We start from the raw sequence: 21,303 nt of genomic DNA, 5'->3' as shown, positions 1-21,303 counted from the left end.
CCAGACTGATGGAATTGATTGACCTATCTTGTAGCTATAGGACTGTAATTGAGATCCAGTTCTGTTAAGTTTCTGAAGGCATAGGTATGCAGTTGGCTCAAGAGCATTTTTTTCACATTTGTGTTAGGATAGTAAATTACCTTGAAATCTGGAAACACATTTTAACAACATTAAATTGGATTTATTCATTTAGAGTAGATACTGTAGTTCCTAGATTCGTAAACTGTGACAAGATGAGTTATATACTGAAAGTGTTTACCTCGGAAGTCTATCTAAAAAAATGTCTTCATTTTTGTGATAAAAATTGAGCTGGAGGTAAGAAGGTATATGTTAGGGTATATACCACTGCACTGTACAAAATAACAAGTCATGCATAGGAGATTCTCTTAGCTTCAGCCTGGCAGGTTACCAAACACTTACATCATTCTTTACTCATTATCTGCTACTGACTCCTGACTTTACACCAAGAAATACTGTGCTTTTAGGTCCCCACTTACTCTTGAAATTTGGTTCTCATGAGTTACCATCGTGTCATATCTATCTAAAGGACCGTAGACTGCACGTGGGAAAATAGTATTTGTGCTTCTTGATGAGGTGTGGCTCTGAATTATATATTTACATCATTTTATGTCTTTGAGAGGAAATTCTACTTTCTCCTTCAGATTTGAGTATAAATCAAGTAAAGAAGACTCTTCTAAATAATACCAGAATCAGAACACATATTCATGCCATTTTATATTTTAAAAAATTATTAATCTGACATTCTCATACTGTTACGCAAAATGAAGTTTCTATTTAACCTTCCTATTTTTGAATAAAATTGTTTATTAAATATTTTTAATCTTTCAAATGTCTGGCTTAGCAATTACCTCCATCCAACTCATAGATGATCTCTACTCCACAGGATGGCCTGGTGAAGTGGTTGTTTTTTAAACTGTACTGCTCTCTGAAGCTTAACAGGATGCAGGAAATTACTCTATGGGGTGTGGAAAGGATTTAATACATACCCCTTCAAGATAATGAAAGCAGAATGCAGGAAATAACCTCATGAGGTTAACTGAAATACCAGTCCCCACAGCAAAATTAGATCATACATATGAATTAAAACTGAGTGGATCACTTGGTAAACATTTTGGAGGAAACAAGAGGAAGGTGGGGGTAAGGAAGAGAAAAACCACACTAATTATCTGGAGCTCAGAAATTCTGTTTGTTTGTTTGAGACAAGATCTCACTCTGTTGCCCAGGCTGGAGTACAGTGGCGCGATCTCGGCTCACTGCAGCCTCCGCCTCTGCGGCTCAGGCAATTCTCCTGCCTCAACCTCCCTAGTAGCTGGGATTACAGACATACACCACTATGCCCTGCTAATTTTTCTTCTCTCTTGTGTGTGTGTGTGTGTGTGTGTGTGTGTGTGTTAGCATAAGTTTTTATTTAATGACTCCCAAAGGTGTAATCATATTTACTCATGGAAAGTCCTTAATAGCATTTTAGCACATAGGAAATCTGTATGTAACTAACAGATATATACATCTGAGTTTGGCTCAAATTTGAGATAGACATGATCATCACCTTTTCAGAGGTCCACATAGCACTAGCTGATTTCACTGAGCTTTTAGTAAATACCAAAAACTGTTGTTGTTTTCTTACATGAATTTTATTACTTAATACATGAACTCTACAAGAGATGTTACTACCTCCTTCCTCAATTTAAGGAAATATGGCTTAAGGAGGTCAGATAACTCACCCAGGGACAAACAACTTGTTCAGAGACCCATAAAATTTTTGAAATGTTTCAGATGTTAGAGATACAATTATTTTACAGGAAAGTAGAAATACTATTCTAGTTTTTTTTTAATACTTTAAGTTCTAGGGTACATGTGCACAACGTGCAGGTTTGTTACATATGTATATATGTGTCATGTTGGTGTGCTGCACCCATTAACCTGTCATTTACATTCGGTATATCTCCTAATGCTTTCCCTCCCCCCACCCCCTCCCCACAATAGGACCCAGTGTGTGATGTTCCCTGTCCTGTGTCCAAGTGATCTCATTGTTCAGTTCCCACCTATGAGTGAGAACATGCAGTGTTTGGTTTTCTGTTCTTGCAATAGTTTGCTAAGAATGATGGTTTCCAGCTGCATCCATGTCCCTACAAAGGACACGAACTCATCCTTTTTTATAACTGCATAGTATTCCATGGTGTCTATGTGCCATCTTTTCTTAATTCAGTCTGTCACTGATGGACATTTGGGTTGATTCCAAGTCTTTGCTATCGAGAATAGTGCCACAGTAAACATACATGTGCATGTGTCTTTATAGCAGCATGACTTATAATCCTTTTGGTATATCTCCAGTAATGAGATGGCTGGGTCAATTGGTATTTCTAGTTCTAGATCCTTGAGGAATCGCCACACTGTTTTCCACAATGGTTGAAGTAGTTTATGGTCCCACCAACAGTATAAAAGTGTTCCTATTTCTCCACATCCTCTCCAGCACCTGTTGTTTCCTGATTTTTTTAATGGATGGCCATTCTGACTGGTGTGAGATGGTATCTCATTGTCGTTTTGATTTGCATTTCTTTGATGGCGAGTGATGATGAGCATTTTTTCATGTGTCTGTTGGCTGTATGAATGTCTTCTTTTGAGAAGTGTCTGTTCATATCCTTTGTCCCCTTTTTGATGGGGTTGTTTTTTTCTCGTAAATTTGATTGAGTTCTTTGTAGGTTCTGGATATTAGCCCTTTGTCAGATGAGTAGATTGCAAAAATTTTCTCCCATTCTGTAGGTTACCTGTTCACCCTGATGGTAGTTTCTTTTGCTGCACAGAAGCTCTTTAGTTTAATTAGATCCCATTTGTCAATATTGGCTTTTGTTGCCATTGCTTTTGGTGTTTTAGACATGAAGTCCTTGCCCATGCCTATGTCCTGAATAGTATTACCTAGGTTTTCTTCTAGGGTTTTATGGTTTTAGGTCTAACATTTAAGTCTGTAATCCATCTTGAATTAATTTTCATATAAGGAGTAAGGAAAGGATCCAGTTTCAGCTTTCTACTTATGGCTAGCCAATTTTTCCAGCACCATTTATTCAATAGGGAATCCTTTCCCCGTTTCTTGTTTTTGTCAGATTTGTCAAAGATCAGATGGCTGTAGATGTGTGGTATTATTTCTGAGGGCTCTGTTCTGTTCCATTGGTCTATATCTCTGTTTTGGTACCAGTACCATGCTGTTTCGGTTACTGTAGCCTTGTAGTATAGTTTGAAGTCAGGTAGCATGATGCCTCCAGCTTTGTTCTTTTGATTTAGGATTGTCTTGGCAATGCAGGGTCTTTTTTGGTTCCATATGAACTTTTAAAGCAGTTTTTTCGAATTCTGTGAAGAAAGTCATTGGTAGCTTGATGGGCATGGCATTGAATCTATAAATTACCTTGGGCAGTATGGCCATTTTCACAATATTGATTCTTCCTATCCATGAGCATGGTATGTTCTTTCATTTGTTTGTGTCGTCCTTTATTTCACTGAGCAGTGGTTTGTAGTTCTCCTTGAAGAGGTCCTTTATATCCCTTGTAAGTTGGATTCCTAGGTATTTTATTCTCTTTGAAGCAATTGTGAATGGGAGTTCATTCATGATTTGGCTGTTTGTCTGTTACTGGTGTATAAGAGTGCTTGTGATTTTTGCACCTTGATTTTGTATCCTGAGACTTTGCTGAAGTTGCTTATCAGCTTAAGGAGATTTTGGGCTGAGACAATGGATTTTTCTAAATATACAATCATGTCATCTGCAAACAGGGACAATTTGACTTCTTCTTTTCCTAACTGAATACCCTTTATTTCTTTCTCTTGCCTGATTGCCCTAGCCAGAACTTCCAACACTCTGTTGAACAGGAGTGGTGAGAGAGAGCATCCCTGTCTTGTGCCAGTTTTCAAAGGGAATGCTTCCAGTTTTTGCCCATTCAGTATGATATTGGCTGTGGGTTTGTCATAAATAGCTCTTACTATTTTGAGATACGTTCCATCAATACCGAATTTATTGAGAGCTTTTAGCATGAAGGGCTGTTGAATTTTGTCAAAGGCCTTTTCTGCATCTATTGAGATAATCATGTGGTTTTTGTCTTTGGTTCTGTTTATATGCTGGAATATGTTTATTGATTTGCATATGTTGAACCAGCCTTGCATCCCAGGGATAAAGCCCACTTGATCATGATGGATAAGCTTTTTGATATACTGCTGAATCCGGTTTGCCAGTATTTTATTGAGGATTTTTGCATGGATGTTCATCAGGGATGTTGGTCTGAAATTCTCTTTTTTTGTTGTCTCTCTGCCAGGCTTTGGTGTCAGGATGATGTTGACCTCATAAAATGAGTTAGGGAGGATTCCCTCTTTTTCTATTGATTGCAATAGTTTCAGAAGGAATGGTACCAACTCCTCCTTGTACCTCTGGTAGAATTCGGCTGTGAATCCGTCTGGTCCTGGACTTTGGTTGGTTGGTAGGCTATTAAATATTGCCTCAATTTCAGAGCCTGTTATTGGTCTATTCAGGGATTCAACTTCTTCCTGGTTTAGTCTTGGGAGAGTGTAAGTATCCAGGAGATTATCCATTTCTTCTAGGTTTTCTAGTTTATTTGCGTAGAGGTGTTTATAATATTCTCTGATGGTAGTTTGTATTTCTGTGAGGTCGGTGGTGATACCCCCTTTATCATTTTTTTATTGTGTCTATTTGATTCTTCTCTCTATTAGTCTTGCTAGCGGTCTGTCAATTTTGTTGATCGTTTCAAAAAACCAGCTCCTGAATTCATTGATTTTTTTGGAGGGTTTTTTGTGTCTCTATCTCCTTCAGTTCTGCTCTGATCTTAGTTTTTTCTTGCCTTCTTCTAGCTTTTGAATGTGTTTGCTCTTCTCTAGTTCTTTTAACTGTGATGTTAGGGTGTCAATTTTAGGTCTTTCCTGCTTTCTCTTGTGGGCATTTAGTGCTATAAATTTCCCTGTACACACTGCTTTAAATGTGTACCAGAGATTCTGGTATGTTGTGTCTTTGTTCTCATTGGTTTCAAAGAACATCTTTATTTCTGCCTTCATTTCGTTATGTACCCAGTAGTCATTCAGGAGCAGGTTGTTCAGTCTCCATGTATTTGAGCAGTTTTGATTGAGTTTCTTAGTCCTGAGTTCTGGTTTGATTGCACTGTGGTCTGAGAGACAGTTTGTTATAATTTCTGTTCTTTCACATTTGCTGAGAAGTGCTTTACTTCCAACTATGTGGTCAGTTTTGGAATAAGTGCAATGTGGTGCTGAGAAGAATGTATATTCTGTTGATTTGGGGTGGTGAGTTCTGTAGATGTCTATTAGGTCCACTTGGTGCAGAGTTGAGTTCAATTCCTGGATATTCTTGATAACTTTCTGTCTCATTGATCTGTCTAATGTTGACAGTGGGATGTTAAAGTCTCCCATTATTATTGTATGGGAGTCTAAGTCTCTTTGTAAGTCTCTAAGGACATACTTTATGAATCTGGGTGCTCCTGTATTGGGCGCATATATATTTAGGGTAGTTAGCTCTTCCTGATGAATTGATCCCTTTCTCATTATGTAATAGCCTTCTTTGTCTCTTTTGATCTTTGATGGTTTAAAGTCTGTTTTATCAGAGACCAGGATTGCAACCCCTGCTTTTTTGTTTTCCATTTGCTTGGTAGATCTTCCTCCATCCCTTTGTTTTGAGCTTATTTGTGTCTCTGCATGTGAGATAGGTCTCTTGAATGCAGCAAACTGATGGGTCTTGACTCTTTATCCAATTTGCCAGGCTGTGTCTTTTGATTGGACCATTTAGTCCATATACATTTAAAGTTAGTATTGTTATGTGTGAACTTGATCCTGTCATTATGATATTAGCTGGTTATTTTGCTCATTAGTTGATGCAGCTTCTTCCTAGCATTGATGGACTTTACATTTTGGCATGTTTTTGCAATGGCTAGTACCTGTTGTTCTTTTCCATGTTTAGTGCTTCCTTCAGGATTTCTTGTAGGGCAGGCCTGGTGGTGACAAAATCTCTAAGCATTTGTTCGTCTGTAAAGGATTTTATTTCTCCTTCACTTATGAAACTTAGTTTGACCGGTATGAAATTCTGGGTTGAAAATTCTTTTCTTTAAGAATGTTGAATATTGGCCCCCACTCTCTTCTGGCTTGGAGAGTTTCTGCCGAGAGATCTGCTGTTGTTAGTCTGATGGGCTTCCCTTTGTGGGTAACCCGACCTTTCTCTCTGGCTGCCCTTAACATTTTTTCCTTCGTTTCAACTTTGGTGAATATGACAATTATGTGTCTTGGAGTTGCTCTTCTCGAGGAGTATCTTTGTGGTGTTCTCTGTATTTCCTGAATTTGAATATTGGCCTGCCTTACTAGGTTGGGGAGGTCCTCCTGGATGATATCCTACAGAGTGTTTTCTAACTTGGTTCCATTTTCCCTGTCACTTTCAGGCACACCAATCAGACATAGATTTGGTCTTTTCACATAATCCCATATTTCTTGGAGTCTTTGTTCATTTCTTTTTACTCTTTTTTCTCTAGACTTCTCTTCTCGCTTCATTTCATTCATTTGATCTTCAATCACTGATACTCTTTCTTCCAGTTGATCGAGTCGGTTACTGAAGCTTGTGCATTTGTCACGTAGTTCTCGTGTTATGGTTTTCATCTCTGTCAGCTCTTTTAAGGACTTCTCTGTGTTGGTTATTCTAGTTAGCCATTCATCACATCTTTTTTCAAGGTTTTTAGTTTCTTTGTGCTGGTTACGTAGTTCCTCCTTTAGTTCTGAGAAGTTTGATCGACTGAAGCCTTCTTCTCTCAACTCCTCAAAGTCCTTCTCCGTCCAGCTTTGTTCTGTTGCTGTCAATGAGCTGCGTTCCTTTGGAGAGGGAGATGCGCTCTGATTTTTTGAATTTCCAGCTTTTCTGCACTGCTTTTCCCCCATCTTTGTGGTTTTATCTGCCTTTGGTCTTTGGTGATGGTGGCGTACTGATGGGGTTTTGGTGTGGGTGTCCTTTCTGTTTGTTAGTTTTCCTTCTACCAGTCAGGACCCTCAGCTGCAGGCCTGTTGGAGTTTGCTTGAGGTCCACTCCAGACCGTATTTGCCTGGGTATCAGCAGTGGAGGCTGCAAAAGATAGATTATTGCTGAACAGCGAGTGTTGCTGTCTGATTCTTGCTCTGGCAGCTTCGTCTCAGGGTTGTACCCAGCCATGTGAGGTGTGAGGTGTCGGTCTGCACCAAGTGGGGGATGTCTCCCAGTTAGGCTACTCAGGGATCAGGGACCCACTTTAGCAGGCAGTGTGTCCGTTCTCAGATCTCAACCTCCGTGCTGGGAGAATTGCTGCTCTCTTCAAACTGTCAGACAGGGACATTTACCTCTGCTGAGGTTTCTGTTGCTTTTTGTTTAGCTATGCCCTATCCTCAGAGGTGGAGTCTACAGAGGCAGGCCGGCCTCCTTGAGCTGTGGTGGGCTCCACCCATTTCCAGCTTCCTGGCAGCTTTGTTTACCTACTTAAGCCTCAGCAGTGGTGGGCGCCCCTCCCCCAACCTTGCTACTGCCTTGCAGTTAGAGCTCAGACTGCTGTGCTAGCAATGAGGGAGGCTCTGTGGACATGGGACCCTCCTGGCCAGGTGTGGGATATAATCTCCTGGTGTGCCGTTTGCTAAGACCCTTGATAAAGTGCAGTATTAGGGTGGGAGTTACCCGATTTTCCAGGTGTTGTGTATCTCAATTTCCTTTGGCTAGGAAAAGGAATTCCTTTCCCCTTTGCGCTTCCCAGGCGGACATTTTCTTTATCCACTTGTTGGTTGATGGACATTTAGGCTGGTTCCATATTTTCACAATTGCAAAATGCGCTGCTATAAACGTGTGCATGAGTGGCTTTTTCATAAAATGACTTCTTTTCTTCTGACCCAGTAGTGAGATTGCCAAATCAAACCATAGTTCTACTTTTAGTTCTTTAAGGAATCTCTGTACTGTTTTCTTTAGTGGTTATACTAGTTTACATTCCCACCAGCAGTGTATAAGTGTTTGCTTTTCATCATATCCATGCCAACATCTATTATGTTTTGATTTTTAAAATAGGCTATTCTTGCAGGAGTAAGGTGGTATCTCGTGATTTTGATTTGCATTTCACTGATAATTAGTGATGCTGAGCATTTTTTCACATGTCTTTTGGCAGTTTGTATATCTCCGTTTGAGAATTGTCTATTCATGGCCTGTACCCACTTTTTGATGGGATTATTTGTTTTTTTATGGCTGATTTGAGTTTCTTGTAGATTCTGGATATTAGTCCTTTGTCAGATGCATAGTTTGTGAAGATTTTCTTCCACTCTCTGGGTTGTCTGTTTACTGATTATTTCTTTTGCTTTGCAGAAGCTTTTTAGTTTAATTAGGTTCCGTCTATTTATTTTTTCTTTATCATATTTGCTTTTGTGTTCTTGATCATGAACCCTTTGTCTAAGCCAATGTCTAGAAGAGTTTTTCCAATGTTCTAGAATTTTTATGGTTTCAGGTCTTAGATTTAAGTCTTTGGTTTATCTTGAATTGATTTTTGTGTAAGATGAGAGATGAGGATCCAGTTTCATTCTTCTACATGTGGCTTGCCTATTACACCAGCACCATTTGTTGAATAGGGTGTCTTCCCCACTCTATGTTTTTGTTTGCTTTGTTGAAGATGAGTTGGCTGTAAGTATTTGGCTTTGTTTCTGGGTTCTCTATTCTGTTCCATTGGTCTGTGTGCCTGTGTTTATACCAGTACCATGCTTTTCTGGTAACTATAGCCTTGTAGTATAGTTTGAAATGAAATAATATGATGTGTCCAGATTTGTTCTTTTTGCTTAGTCTTGCTTTGGCTATGCAGGCTTTTTTGGTTCCATGTGAATTTTAAGATTTTTGTCCCCTAGTTCTGTGAAGAATGATGGTGGTATTTTGATGGGAATTGCTTTAAATTTGTAGATTGCTTTTGGCATTATGGTCATTTTCACAATATTGATTCTACCCATCCATGAGCATGAGATGTGTTTCCATTTGTTTGTGCCATCTGTGATTTCTTTCAGCAGTGGTTTGTAGTTTTCCTTGTAGAAATTTTTCACCTCCTTGGTTAGATATGTTAATTTTTTGCGCCTGTTGCAAAGGGATTGAGTTCTTGATTTGATTCTCAGCTTGATCATTGTTGATGTATAGCAGTGCTGCTATTTGTGTACATTGATTTTGTGTCCTGGAACTTTCCTGACTCCAGTAAAAATGTCATAGATGGCTTTTATTACCTTGAGATATGTCCCTTCTGTGCCAGTTTTGCTTATTGACTTTTGTATATTAAACCACCCCTGCATCCCTAGTATGAAACCCACTTGATCATGGTGTATTATCTTTTTTGATATGCTGTTGGATTCAGTCAGCTGTTATTTTGTTAAGGATTTCTGCACCTGTGCTCATCAGGGATGTTGGTCTGTAGTTTACTTTTGTTATATCCTTTCCTGGTTTTGGTATTAGGGTGATACTGGCTTCATAGAATGATTTAGGGAGGATTTTCTCTTTCTCTATCTTTTGGAATAGTTTAATAAGATTAGTACCAGTTCTTCTTTGAATGCCTGATAGAATTCAACTCTGAATTCATCTGGTCCTGGACTTTTTTTTGTTGTTGGCAGTTTTTAAAATTATTCAGTCTCACTACTTGTTATTGTTCCATGCAGAGTTTTATTTCTTGATTTAACCTAGGCAGGTTATGTATTTCCAGGAATGTATCCACCTCCTCTAGATTTTCTAGTATCTTTTTCCACCCCTTTACTTTATGTGAGTGAGTCCTTATGTGTTAGGTAAGTGTCTTGAGGACAGCAGATACTTGGTTGGTGTATTTTTAACCATTCTGCCATTCTGTATCTTTTAAGTGGAACATTTAGGCCATTTACATTCAACGTTAATATTGAGATGTGAGGTACTATTTTATTCATTGTGTTAGTTGTTGCCTGAATACTTTTTTTTTCATTGTGTTCTTTTTTTATGGGCCCTGTGAGATTTATGATTTAAGGAGGGTGTATTTTCAGGTTTTGTTTCAAGATTTAGAACTACTTTTAGCATTTCTTAGTTGTGCTACCTTGGTAGTGGTGAATTCTCTCAGCATTTGTTTATCTGAAAAAGACTTTATCTCTTCTTAATTCATAAAGCTTGACTTTGCTGGATACAAAACTCTTGGCCAGCAATTATTTTGTTTGAGGAAGCTAAAGATAGGACCCCAATCTCTTCTGGCTTGTAGGGTTTCTGGGGAGAAATCTGCTGTTAATCTGATAAGTTTTCCTTTGTTGGTTACCTGATGCTTTTGCCTCTCAGCTCTTAAGAGTCTTCCGTTTGTCTTCACTTGAGGTAATATGATTACTGTGTGCCTGGGTGAAGATCTTTTTGCTATGAATTTCCCAGGTCTTCTTTGAGCTTTTTGTGTTTGGATTTCTAGATCTCTAGTGAGGCCAAGGAAGTTTTCCTCAGTTATTTTCTCAAATATGTTTTCCAGACTTCTAGATTTCTCTTCTTCCTCAAGAACACCGGTTATTCTTAGGTTTGGCTGTTTAGCATAATCTCAAATTTTTTGGAGGCTTTGTTCATTTTTGTTTTTTGATTTTTTTTTTTAATTTGTCTTTATTTGATTGGGTTAATTCTGTCACCGAGGCTGGAATGTGGTGGTGTGATCTTGGCTCACTACAACCTCTGCCTCCTGGGCTAACTCAGTCTCCTTAGTAGCTGGGACTAGAGGTGTACAACACCGTGTCCTATTAATTTTTCTTTTTTTCTTTTTCTTTTTTTTTCTTTCTTTTTTTTTTTTTTTTTGTGGAGATGGGGTTTCACCATGTTGCCCAGGCTGATTTTGAACTGGGCTCAAGCAATCTGCCCACCTCAGTCTCCCAAAGTTCTGGGATTACAGGCATCAGCCACCACATCTGACCCAGGGGCAAACCATTTTATTTCTCAGAATGCAGTCTTGTCAGGATGAGATTATTAGGACGAGTTTTAGGCCAGTGTTAAGCACACAGCAGACACTCCATTTTTGTTAGTCCTTCTTGTATATTAATACAGGAGAGTGTGGGTGTGTGTGTATTTGTAACATCTAGTGTCTGTTTATTTTTCGTGAATTCTGAAGTTTTCTTTTTTTCTTTATACTAGAATGAAAGGAGCAGAACAAATACAGCTACCCTTTCCTTCTGATGGTCCCTGAAGCTGTGGATTCTCCAGCCTTATCTGCTCTGCCATTCCTCACTCATACCTTGTTCATTCGTGTTTTAACATATTTTTCTCACATTTATCCATAATGCCTGCCTTCTCTTTTCTTCTTCTGTCATTTCAGACTGCTCAGTAGGTAATCCCACAAAGGCTTTCCTAATTAAGCTGATATATTTGTGATCAGTGCTTTCTATCTCATTGTAAATTTTGTGTGGTTATCTCTAGTTTACCCATATTGTAAGTATAATTCATGCCTATGTGATATGCCTGTTCTTGCTAACTAGATGAAAAGCTCCTTGAAGACCTGTAGGCTTTTTATGGTTTCTCTACATATACCCTCCCAGGGGCCCAGTACTGTATACATAATAGATGTTTGAATTTTTTTAATTTCCAGATAGTAAAGGTACTTCTAATTTTTCTGATTTTAGACAGTTGCTAGTCTTAAGGACATGTGAATGCTGAGTCCTACCCAGAGAACCTAAGAGGCCTGTTTGACTCATCAGGAACCTCTGGCTCACTATTCTGAGTATTTTGTTCTTTGCCAGCTTCGTAATAAACACTTATTATTTTATTCTTCCCTGCTTTGTTTGTGATTTACTTTGAAATTGAAATACCACACTGTAGTCTCTGTTTTTATAAATTCACATTATATGTTTCTGTACACTGGTTACTTATCTACTTTTTATTTGTGTCATTATCTCTGCTGTTGGACTGCAAGCTGGTGAATAGTAGCTGTTTCTATTAGGATACTGTCAGTTGCAACTAACAGAAAACTACCTCAGGCTTAAATTGTATAGGGGATGTGTTAACTTACATGTAACTGAAAGATCCAGAAGTGGTACAGACTACAAGCACAGTTTAATCAGGGCTTTTACATCATTTGTTTGCTGTTCTCCTTTTTGTATCAGCTTTTTCCTCATTCCGGCTTTCTTCTGAGTCTCAAAATGACTTAAGAATAAAATGCTGGCCAGATGCGTTGGCTCACGCCTGTAATCCCAGCACTTTGGGAGGCCGAGGTGGGCAGATCATGAGGTCAGGAGATCGAGACCATCCTGGCTAACGTGGTGAAACCCTGTCTCTGCTAAAAATACAAAACATTAGCCAGGCATGGTGGTGGGCACCTGTAGTCCCAGCTACTCAGGAGGCTGAGGCAGGAGAATGGTGTGAACCGGGGATGCTGAGCTTGCAGTGAGCGGAGATCGCTCCACTGCACTCCAGCCTGGATGACAGAGCAAGACTCTGTCTCAAAAAAAAAAAAAAAAAAAGAATAAAATGCTTTCTCAGGCACAGTTTGGGGAATGTGGGAGTCTCCCTGACAATCATGGAACAATTGTTTTACCCAGGTTCTGATTGGTCATTACCACATCCAGTCACTGTGGTGAACGAGAATGACCTGAGTCAAATGCCTGACACTAAGTTCATCTGGGGGTTGGAGAGAGGGTTGCAGAGAGTCAGCCCCACCCAGTCCACGTGGTTGCTACACATGGAAAGAAGTAGAATGACTGACTACAGTATTCATGAAAACAGGATGGTTTCATATTTATTTATATTTCAGCTGGTTCCCAAAAGTATTATATACATAAAGCATATATCACAATATGCCTGTTTCCTCATTTCATCTAAGAGAGATGGAAGGTTCTGTCAGGGAAAGTTTAAAAATAGGAATAAGATGATTAATGTGAGATAAATCATAAATATGTAATAAGGACCTCAATGAAGATGAAAAAACAGAACCAGTGAAGTAGAGCCATAAGGAAGAAGTACTTGGTGAAAATGAGGCATTAGAAATGAGTGCTGAATAAGCTACAGTTAAGAAGTTGCTCTGATACCTAGTTCACTACTCAGAACTTAGTAGTAGCAGTGCCTTTGCTCTCACAAGAGTGATTGAATAGGCTGTTCTCAGACATTTTCTATAATACCTCCATTATTTTAGTCCCTAAAATGCAACTAAATGAGATGCCCTGTTAGAAATGTGATCTTTTGTTTCTTTGAAATACAGTTTCACACTGTCACCCAGGCTGTAGAGCAGGGGCATGATCTCAGCTCACTGCAACCTCCGTTTCCCGGCTTCAATCAATTCTCCTGCCTCAGCCTCCCAAGTAGCTGGGATCACAGGCGTGCACCACCATGCCCAGCTAATTTTTGTATTATCAGTAGAGACGGAGTTTCAACGTGTTGGCCAAGCTGGTCTCAAACACCTGACCTCAAGTGATTCGCCCTCCTTGGCATCCTGAAGTGCTGGGATTACAGGCGTGAGCCACCACACCCAGCCAGAAACGTGTTGTGTTTTAAATCTCTCTCAGCAAATCCAAGCAGTAATGCTGTACAAGTGTCATTAGTCTTAAGCTTTATATGTATTTCAGACTTTGCTTGTCTTCCTCTGCTTATTTTTAAAATATCCAAAGATACTTCATTAGTTACCACAGGTTGAGTATCCCAATACAAAATGCTCTAAAATCTGAAACATTTTGAGCACTGGTATGATTCTCAGAAGAAGTGTTAATTGGAGGATTTTGAATTTTCAGGTTTAGGGATGCTCAGCCCTTAAGTATGTAATACAAGTATTCCAAAATCAAACACTTCTGGTCCCAAGCATTTTGGATAAGGGATATTCAAACCTGTAGTGAGTTTTGTTATAAAATTTATTTGCAACTCAGACTGGGGAAAACTTTGTTTGTGCCAAAGTGTTTTAATAACTCTTCTCACATAATTGAATGATATTTTTCCCCCCAGGGAATGGATTTGTAAACTCAAGAGCTTCTCCAAATTTGATTGGAACTACTGGTGCAAATAGTTTAGGCAAAGTCATGCCTACAAAGTCTCCCCCTCCACCAGGTGGTGGTAATCTTGGAATGAACAGTAGAAAACCAGATCTTCGAGTTGTCATCCCCCCATCAAGCAAGGGCATGATGCCTCCACTAGTAAGTTGAACCTTTCTTCAACTTCATTCTTTAAAACACGTATTTTATACATAGGCAGTCTGTAGCTTCCTTTGGAATTCTCTGTGCCACCATAGAATCTACACCTATTCCTAACGAATATTTCCATTCGAAATTAGTATTGAAGAGACAAGTCTATTTCAAATACACAAAAATCAGATTATGGAAATTTGCTTAACGGTTATTTAAAATTAAAGCTAAATATGAACATGGTTGGAACTGGAGGTTATTAAGTAAAATAAGCCAGGCACAGAAAGATAGATACTGCATGATCTCACTCATATGTGAGTGAGACCTAACAAAATTGATCTTGTAGAGATAGAAAATAGAATGATAGCAAAGGCTGGGAAGGGTATGTGGGTGGGAGATGGGATGAAGAGAGGTTGATTCGTGGGTAAAAACATACACTTAGATACAAGAAATATACCCCTGTATTTGATAGGAGAGAAGGGTGACTATAGTTAGCAACATTGCAGATAGAGTATATTTCTGAGTAGCTAGAAGAGAGGACTTGAAATGTTCCCAACAAATAGAAAGTATAAATACTCAAGGTAATAGATACCCCACATACCCTGACCTTGATCATTACACATTCTATGAATGTAACAAATATTCACATGTACCCCATTAATATGTAACACTTTTCAAATCAGTTTTTAAAAAGTAAAATACAGAGAGATTATTATGTTTAATTTTAATTTTACCAGGCTAGAAGTATTAAATATGAGTTATTTGTTCTCTGTACTTTGTATACTTTCATTAATCAATTAAACATGCTTTTCTGTGAGAGAAGCACTAAACTATTAGTTAGAAAATTCTGCATACCAGGCAGGGTACAGTGGCTCACACTTGTAATCCCAGCACTTTGGGATGCCAGGGTGGGCGGATCACCTGAGGTCAGGAGTTCAAGACCAGCCTAGGCAACATGGTGAAACCCCATCTCTACTAAAAGTACAAAAATTGGCTGGGTGTGGTGGCATGTGCCTGTAATCCCAGCTACTCAGGAGGCTGAGGTAGGAGAATCACTTGAACCCAGGAGGTGGAGATTGCAGTGAGCCGAAATCGCACCACTGCACTCCAGCCTGGGTGACAGAGCAAGACACTGTCTCAAAAAAAAAAAAAAAAAAATTCTGCATACCACAGAACTGTTGTAGGATAGGGAAGAATGCACACAAACTTGAGTGAGTTATTCTCCAATTAATTTTATTTGCTTATTCCTTCTCAAATAACCTTTCTATTTAACTGTATAAAGAATGCAGGTAGCCTCTGTTCCACTCCTTGATGACGGCTTTAGGGTTCTGGTCTCATTTGTTTTTGAGTCTTAAGTCTGTTTATAAAGAACAGGACAATATATTTATCCCCCTTAGCCTCTTGTAGAAAAAAAACTAGAATGTATAATCAAGTTTTAAAACCTCTTAGTTTAGCAACTGTTTGACTGCTAGCATACTAAATGATATGCCAGGTGTTCTCTCTACTGAGCAGTTGCTAAACTCACCATTAGAGTTTTTGCTAAGTGAAAGTGATGCTATCAGGCTTAGATAATAATTCCACATTGGTATAATGCTTTATAGATTCCAAAACACCTTCATATGTATATTGTCTCATTTAATTCTCAATTAGCCTGTGATCATTGCAAGGTAGAGATGAGGAAACTGAGTTAAAGGTTATTACTTGTCCAAGATAGTTCAAAATAGAGCAAGGACCAGATCTCTTTTAAGTCTTATAGTCCAGGTCAAAAAACAAGTACTTTTTTATTTGGCAATACAGAAATCTGGAAACAGTCACTCCCAGCCTTACAATTAAAAAACTTGGATATACAGAAAGTTCATAGTTTTCCTTGAACTCATTATAGTGCTGAGATTACAGGGCAACCAACTGGCCCAGATGCTCCAGAGTCAAAGATACTGTGAGGAGAGATGACATTTGAGCATTAGGCAAGACACAGATGGTAAGAGTTAAGCTAGGGTGATTGGTGAATTGCTGGAGACCAGGTGTGCACTGACAGAACTGTGTGAAACTCCTGGGGGCCGCAGTATAAAACAGGGTGAGTCTGTGTTCTCTTGTAGACTTTTTTCTCCATGAATCCCATGGGATGCTCAGAAGCTCCTGAAAAGGTCTCGCTGTGGTACACAACTGGGAGAGGGGAAGAGTAGCTCTACACTAGGGGCAAAAAGTTTTGCCTGGATCTTTCTGTCTTCTTTCTCTAATATGGAACAAAAGCTTTAATCTCTAAGACGATGAACAACAAACATTATCACTCTTAGGGCACTGTTGAAATCCTGTTTAATGGAAAAGGCAAAATATCTCAGCCAGTGGTGAAGGAACAGGAAGACATGCTTGGTATGGAGCAACGCCAGGAGAGTGGCAGGATGACTGAGAAAGCCACAGCCTGAGGCACAACAAGAGAGGAGATGACTTAAAGCTGAGAGTGGAGCAGTCACTAGGGGAAAATCTGGCATGCAGATAGATTTTCATATCCCTCTGAGGGTGGGGACCCTCAGAGGGATATGAAGCTTGTGGTAGGTGCCCTGATGGTAACCAGAGCAACAGTAAGGCTCAAACCTGGTCCAGCTTCTAATGAAATTAACTCGAGTCTTGCACTAATAGCTTAGCAGGAGGGAAAAACCTGTAGGTCTATTAGTAGGAATTACCCATGCTGAAATACAAAGAGAAGAGTGAAAACAAGACAAAATAAAAAACAGAATGAAGTATCCAAGAGCTATGTGCCATTATCAAATGGCATAACATATTTATAATTGGACTTCCAAAAAGAGAGAACAGATTAGGAGTAATATTTTTAAAAATAACCAGTACCAAGCAGGATAAATACTACTGCCAACACACACACACACACACACACACACACACACATGCGCGCACACACTCTCACTCTCAGACTGCTAAAAGCAAAAGATCAAGAGAATAATCTTAGAGAAGAGATACATTGTATACAGAAAACAAAGATAAGGATTAGTACCATACTTTTTTCTTCACAAACTAAACTATGCAAGCAAGAAAAGGGGAGTAACATTTAATGTGCTGAAATTTTTAAAAAATTCCTCTCACCCCAACATTCTCTGCCCACTAAAAATATCTTTGAGAAATGACGATTTCCTAAAACAAAAGTCAGGGGAATTTATTGCCAGCAGACCTGCTCTACAAGAAATGTTAAAGGACTCTAATCCCAGCAAAAACTTGAGTCTACACGAAGACCTGAACAGTGGAAATGCAATAAATGAAGATAAAATAAATAAAATCTGGTTTTCCCTACATTTTATAAACGTTTTATTTTTAGAACAATTTTAGATTTATAGAAAGATTGCAAAGATAGTACAGAAAGTTTTCATATACCCCCACACATAGTTTTTTTCTGTTATTAACATTAGTATGGTATATTTGTCACCACTATTGAACCCGTACTGATATGTTGTTATTAACTGAAATTCGCACTTTATTCAGATTTATTTATTTTTAACCTTGTGTCTTTTTCTATTCTAGGATCCAATCCAGGATACCACATTACATTTAGCAATCATGTCTCTTTAGCCTCCTCTTGACTGTGAGAGTTTCTAAGACTTTCCTTGCTTTAATGACCTTGACAGTTTTGAGGAGTACTAGTCAGGTATTTTTATAGAATGTCTCTTAGTTAAGATTTGTCTGATGTTTTTCTCATGCTTAGACTGTGGTTGTTGGTTTGAGGGAGGTAGGCCATAGAATTAAGATGCCATTTTCATCACATCAAGAGTGCCTACTACATTTATTATCCCTTATCTGAAATACTCAGGACCAGAAGTATTCCAGATTTCAGATTTTTTCAGGTTTTGGAATATTTCCCTTATACTAATAAGTAGAGCATCCCAAATCCAAAAATCTGAAATCCAAAATGATCCAATGAGTACATGTTGGTGCTCAACAGGTTTTGGATCTTGGAGCATTTCAGATTTCAGATTTTCAGATTTGGGATGACCAACCTGTATCGTCATAACTATTGCTGATGTTAATTTGGTCACTTGGCTGATGTTTAACAGGTGTTTAACAGGTTTCTTTTCTGTAAAGTTACTCTTCTGCTTTTCATACTGTAGCCTTTGGGTAGGAAATTACCATGTTCAGCCCACACTTTTAAGGAGTGGGGAGTTTTCTTAAGAGAAGGATATCTACATAAGTTATTTGGAATTCTTCTGCACAGGAGATGTATCTCTTCTCTCTCATTCAACCATTTATTTCTATCAATATGGACTCATGGGCATTTATTTTAATACTTTGGTGTATAATGCAATACCACGTTTTTCTGTTGCTTTGTTCTAGCTTCAGCTTTTGAGGGCTGTCTATTTGATTCCTATGTCCCTTTAATATATCCTTATTTTTGTGGGGTTTTTTTTTTTTAGGGGAAGTGGGCGCTTTTTTATTTTCTGGCACTATAATATGTTCTAGGCTGATCTTGTGTGTTTTCTGCACCAGTCCTAGAATCAGGCATTTCTCCAAGGAACATTAATTTATTTTTATGGAGTATAAAAGAAACCATGATCCAAGTGCTTTCCCTCTTTTTAATTGCTCCAAAAGGTATCTGACTATAAAAGGCAAAAATAGTAACAGTGTATTTTGTTTCTGTAGCACATGTCAAAATAAAATATATGACAGTAAAAGATGGGAGGGAGGAATTGACTCTACACGTGATGTAAATATTATTTGAAGAAGAACTCAAGGTGATTAAAGATGTGTATTATAAACCCTAGTGCAGATACAGAAGAAAATTTTAAAGAAGTCATTCTATTGACTTTAAATAAGTCAATAGAAGAGATAAAATAGAAATATAAAAAATGCTCTACTAAGTAGCCCAAGAAATGGGCGAAAAGAAGACAAACAAAAAGCAACATAAAGGTAGCTTTTAATTCAGTCATAAAAATGATCACATTGAATGTGGTGAGAACACATCAGTTAAAAGATCATCAGATTTGTGGGGTTTTTTTGTTTTTGTTTTTTTTCTTAAAAAGTAGTGTGGTGACTCATGCCTGTAATCCCAGCACTTTGGGAAGCTGAGGCAGGCAGATCACCTGAGGTTGGGAGTTCGAGACCAGCCTGACCAACATGAAGAAACCCCGTCTCTACTAAAAATACAAAATTATCTGGGCATGGTGGTGCATGCCTGTAATCCCAGCTACTTGGGAGGCTGAGGCAGGAGAATCTCTTGAACCCCGGAGGCAGAGGTTGCAGTCAGCCGAGATTGTGCCATTGCACTCCAGCCTGAGCAATAAGAGTGAAACTCTGTCTCAAGAGAAAAAAAACAAAAAATGCCTACAAGAAATCCACTTTAAATATAAAGACATAGGTAAAAGAAGGGAGAAAATTTACTGTTGCAAACACCAAAACGAAAGGTAAAGCAGACCTATTAATTTCAGACAATGTAGGCTTTACAACAAGGAAAACTGTCAGCGATAAAGAGGGATGTGACCTAGTCCACTTTCCAAGAAATAACTGTCTTTAATGATTTATGCACCTAACAACCATCTTCAAAATACATAAAGTGAAGACTGATAGAACTAAAAGGTGAGTAGAAAAATCCACAATTGTAGTTGGAGATTTCAACGTCCTTCTCAGTAACTGATAGAACAAGTAGGCAGAAAAATCAGTAAGGATCTAGATGATCTGAGCAACACTCGACCAACATGACCTAAGAGGCATTTATAGAACATGTCACTCAACAACAGCAGAACACACATTTTTCACAAGAGCACATGGAACATTCACCAAGATAGACTATATCCTGTGCCAGGAAACAAACTGGCAAGTTTCAGTGAATTGAAATCATACATATTATATTCTCTGGCCAAAAGGAAATCAATAACAGAAAGATAGTAGGAAAATGGCCATATATTTAGACATTAAACAATATACTTTAACCCAAGGACCAGAGAAGAAATTTCAATGGAAATTTAAAAATACATATAGCTGAATGAAAATGAAAATACAGCATCAGAATTTTGAGGCCCAACTAGAGTAGTGATGAGGGGAGATTTATAGCAACAAATGCCTGTATTTGAAAAGAGGGATCCCAAATCAGTAATCTAAGCTTTTACCTTAAGAAACAAAAAAGAAGAGCAAACTTAACCCAAATCAAGCAGAAGAAAGGAAAAAGAGCAGAAATTAATGAATTTAAAACAGGAAAACAAAAGCAAACCAAAAACTGTTTTTTTAAAAAGAGATCAATAAAATTGATAAACCTCTATCCAAGCTGACCAATGGAAAAGAGAAGACCCAGGTAGGTTATCAGTATCAAGAATATGAACAGATACATTACCCAAAAGACACTAAAAGAATACTATAAACATCTCTGTTCTAGTAGATTTAATAGCTTAGATGAAATGGGCAAATTCTGAGAAAGATACAAACTACCAAGGAACTACTAAACTCATTGAAGAAGAAGCAGTTAACTTGAATACTATTTTAAAAACAGAATTCCTAGTTTAAAAACCTTTCACAAAAAACTCCAGACCCATATGATTTAACTGGCAAATTCTGCCAAACATTTACAAAAGAAGTGATACCAATTCTGTACAGTCTCTTTCAGAAAAAATTAGGGGAGAACACTTTCCAACTTATTTTTTTAGGTCAGCATTACCCCAGTGCAAAACCAAAATAAGGCAACACAAGAAAAAAAAATCTACAAATCCATATTCCTCATGAACTCTAGACACAAAAATCCTCAGTAAAAAGTAAATTGAGCAATAAATAAAAAGGATAATATATCAAGACCAAGTTGGTTTTATCCCAGGAATGCAAGGCTGAGTCTACATTTGAAAATTCATTAGTATAATCACGATGTTAACAATTCAACATCTATTCATGATTAAACAAAAAATCTCATTGAGCTAGTAATAGAAGGGAAATTAATAAAGAGCGTCTACAAAAAATATCCAGCTGAAATACTTTATAAGGGGAAAGCATTGAGTCTGCTAGTGTTTGGAGCTAGGTAATGATATTTTTTTTCTCACCAGTCGTATTTACCATGGTAGTAAAAGGCCTAGCCAGTACAGTTAGGCAAAAATAAATGAATAAAATGCATATATATCGGGAAGAGAGAAATTAAACTTTCTCCATTCACAGAAGATACATTCTTTAATGTAGCAAAATATAAAGAAATTACAAAAATCCTCGGAC

General features: G+C 38.1%; 1 protein-coding gene across 4 annotated transcripts in view; it reads left to right on the top strand.

The window, feature by feature from the left end:
• MEF2A (myocyte enhancer factor 2A) overlaps positions 1-21,303 on the top strand; it is a 161,552-nt gene that overhangs the window by 121,280 nt on the left and 18,969 nt on the right. For all 4 annotated transcript variants that reach the window (XM_023220884.3, XM_023220885.3, XM_023220881.3 and 1 more), the window contains one exon: positions 13,943-14,130. In XM_023220884.3, coding sequence (XP_023076652.1) covers positions 13,943-14,130 — 188 coding nt within the window. The remainder of the gene's footprint in view (positions 1-13,942; positions 14,131-21,303) is intronic.

Source organism: Piliocolobus tephrosceles, chromosome 6 (genome assembly GCF_002776525.5).
Source record: "Piliocolobus tephrosceles isolate RC106 chromosome 6, ASM277652v3, whole genome shotgun sequence".
Lineage (NCBI taxonomy): Eukaryota > Metazoa > Chordata > Mammalia > Primates > Cercopithecidae > Piliocolobus > Piliocolobus tephrosceles.
Note: the sequence above shows the minus strand (reverse complement) of the source record. Positions and strands in the feature narration are given on the sequence as shown.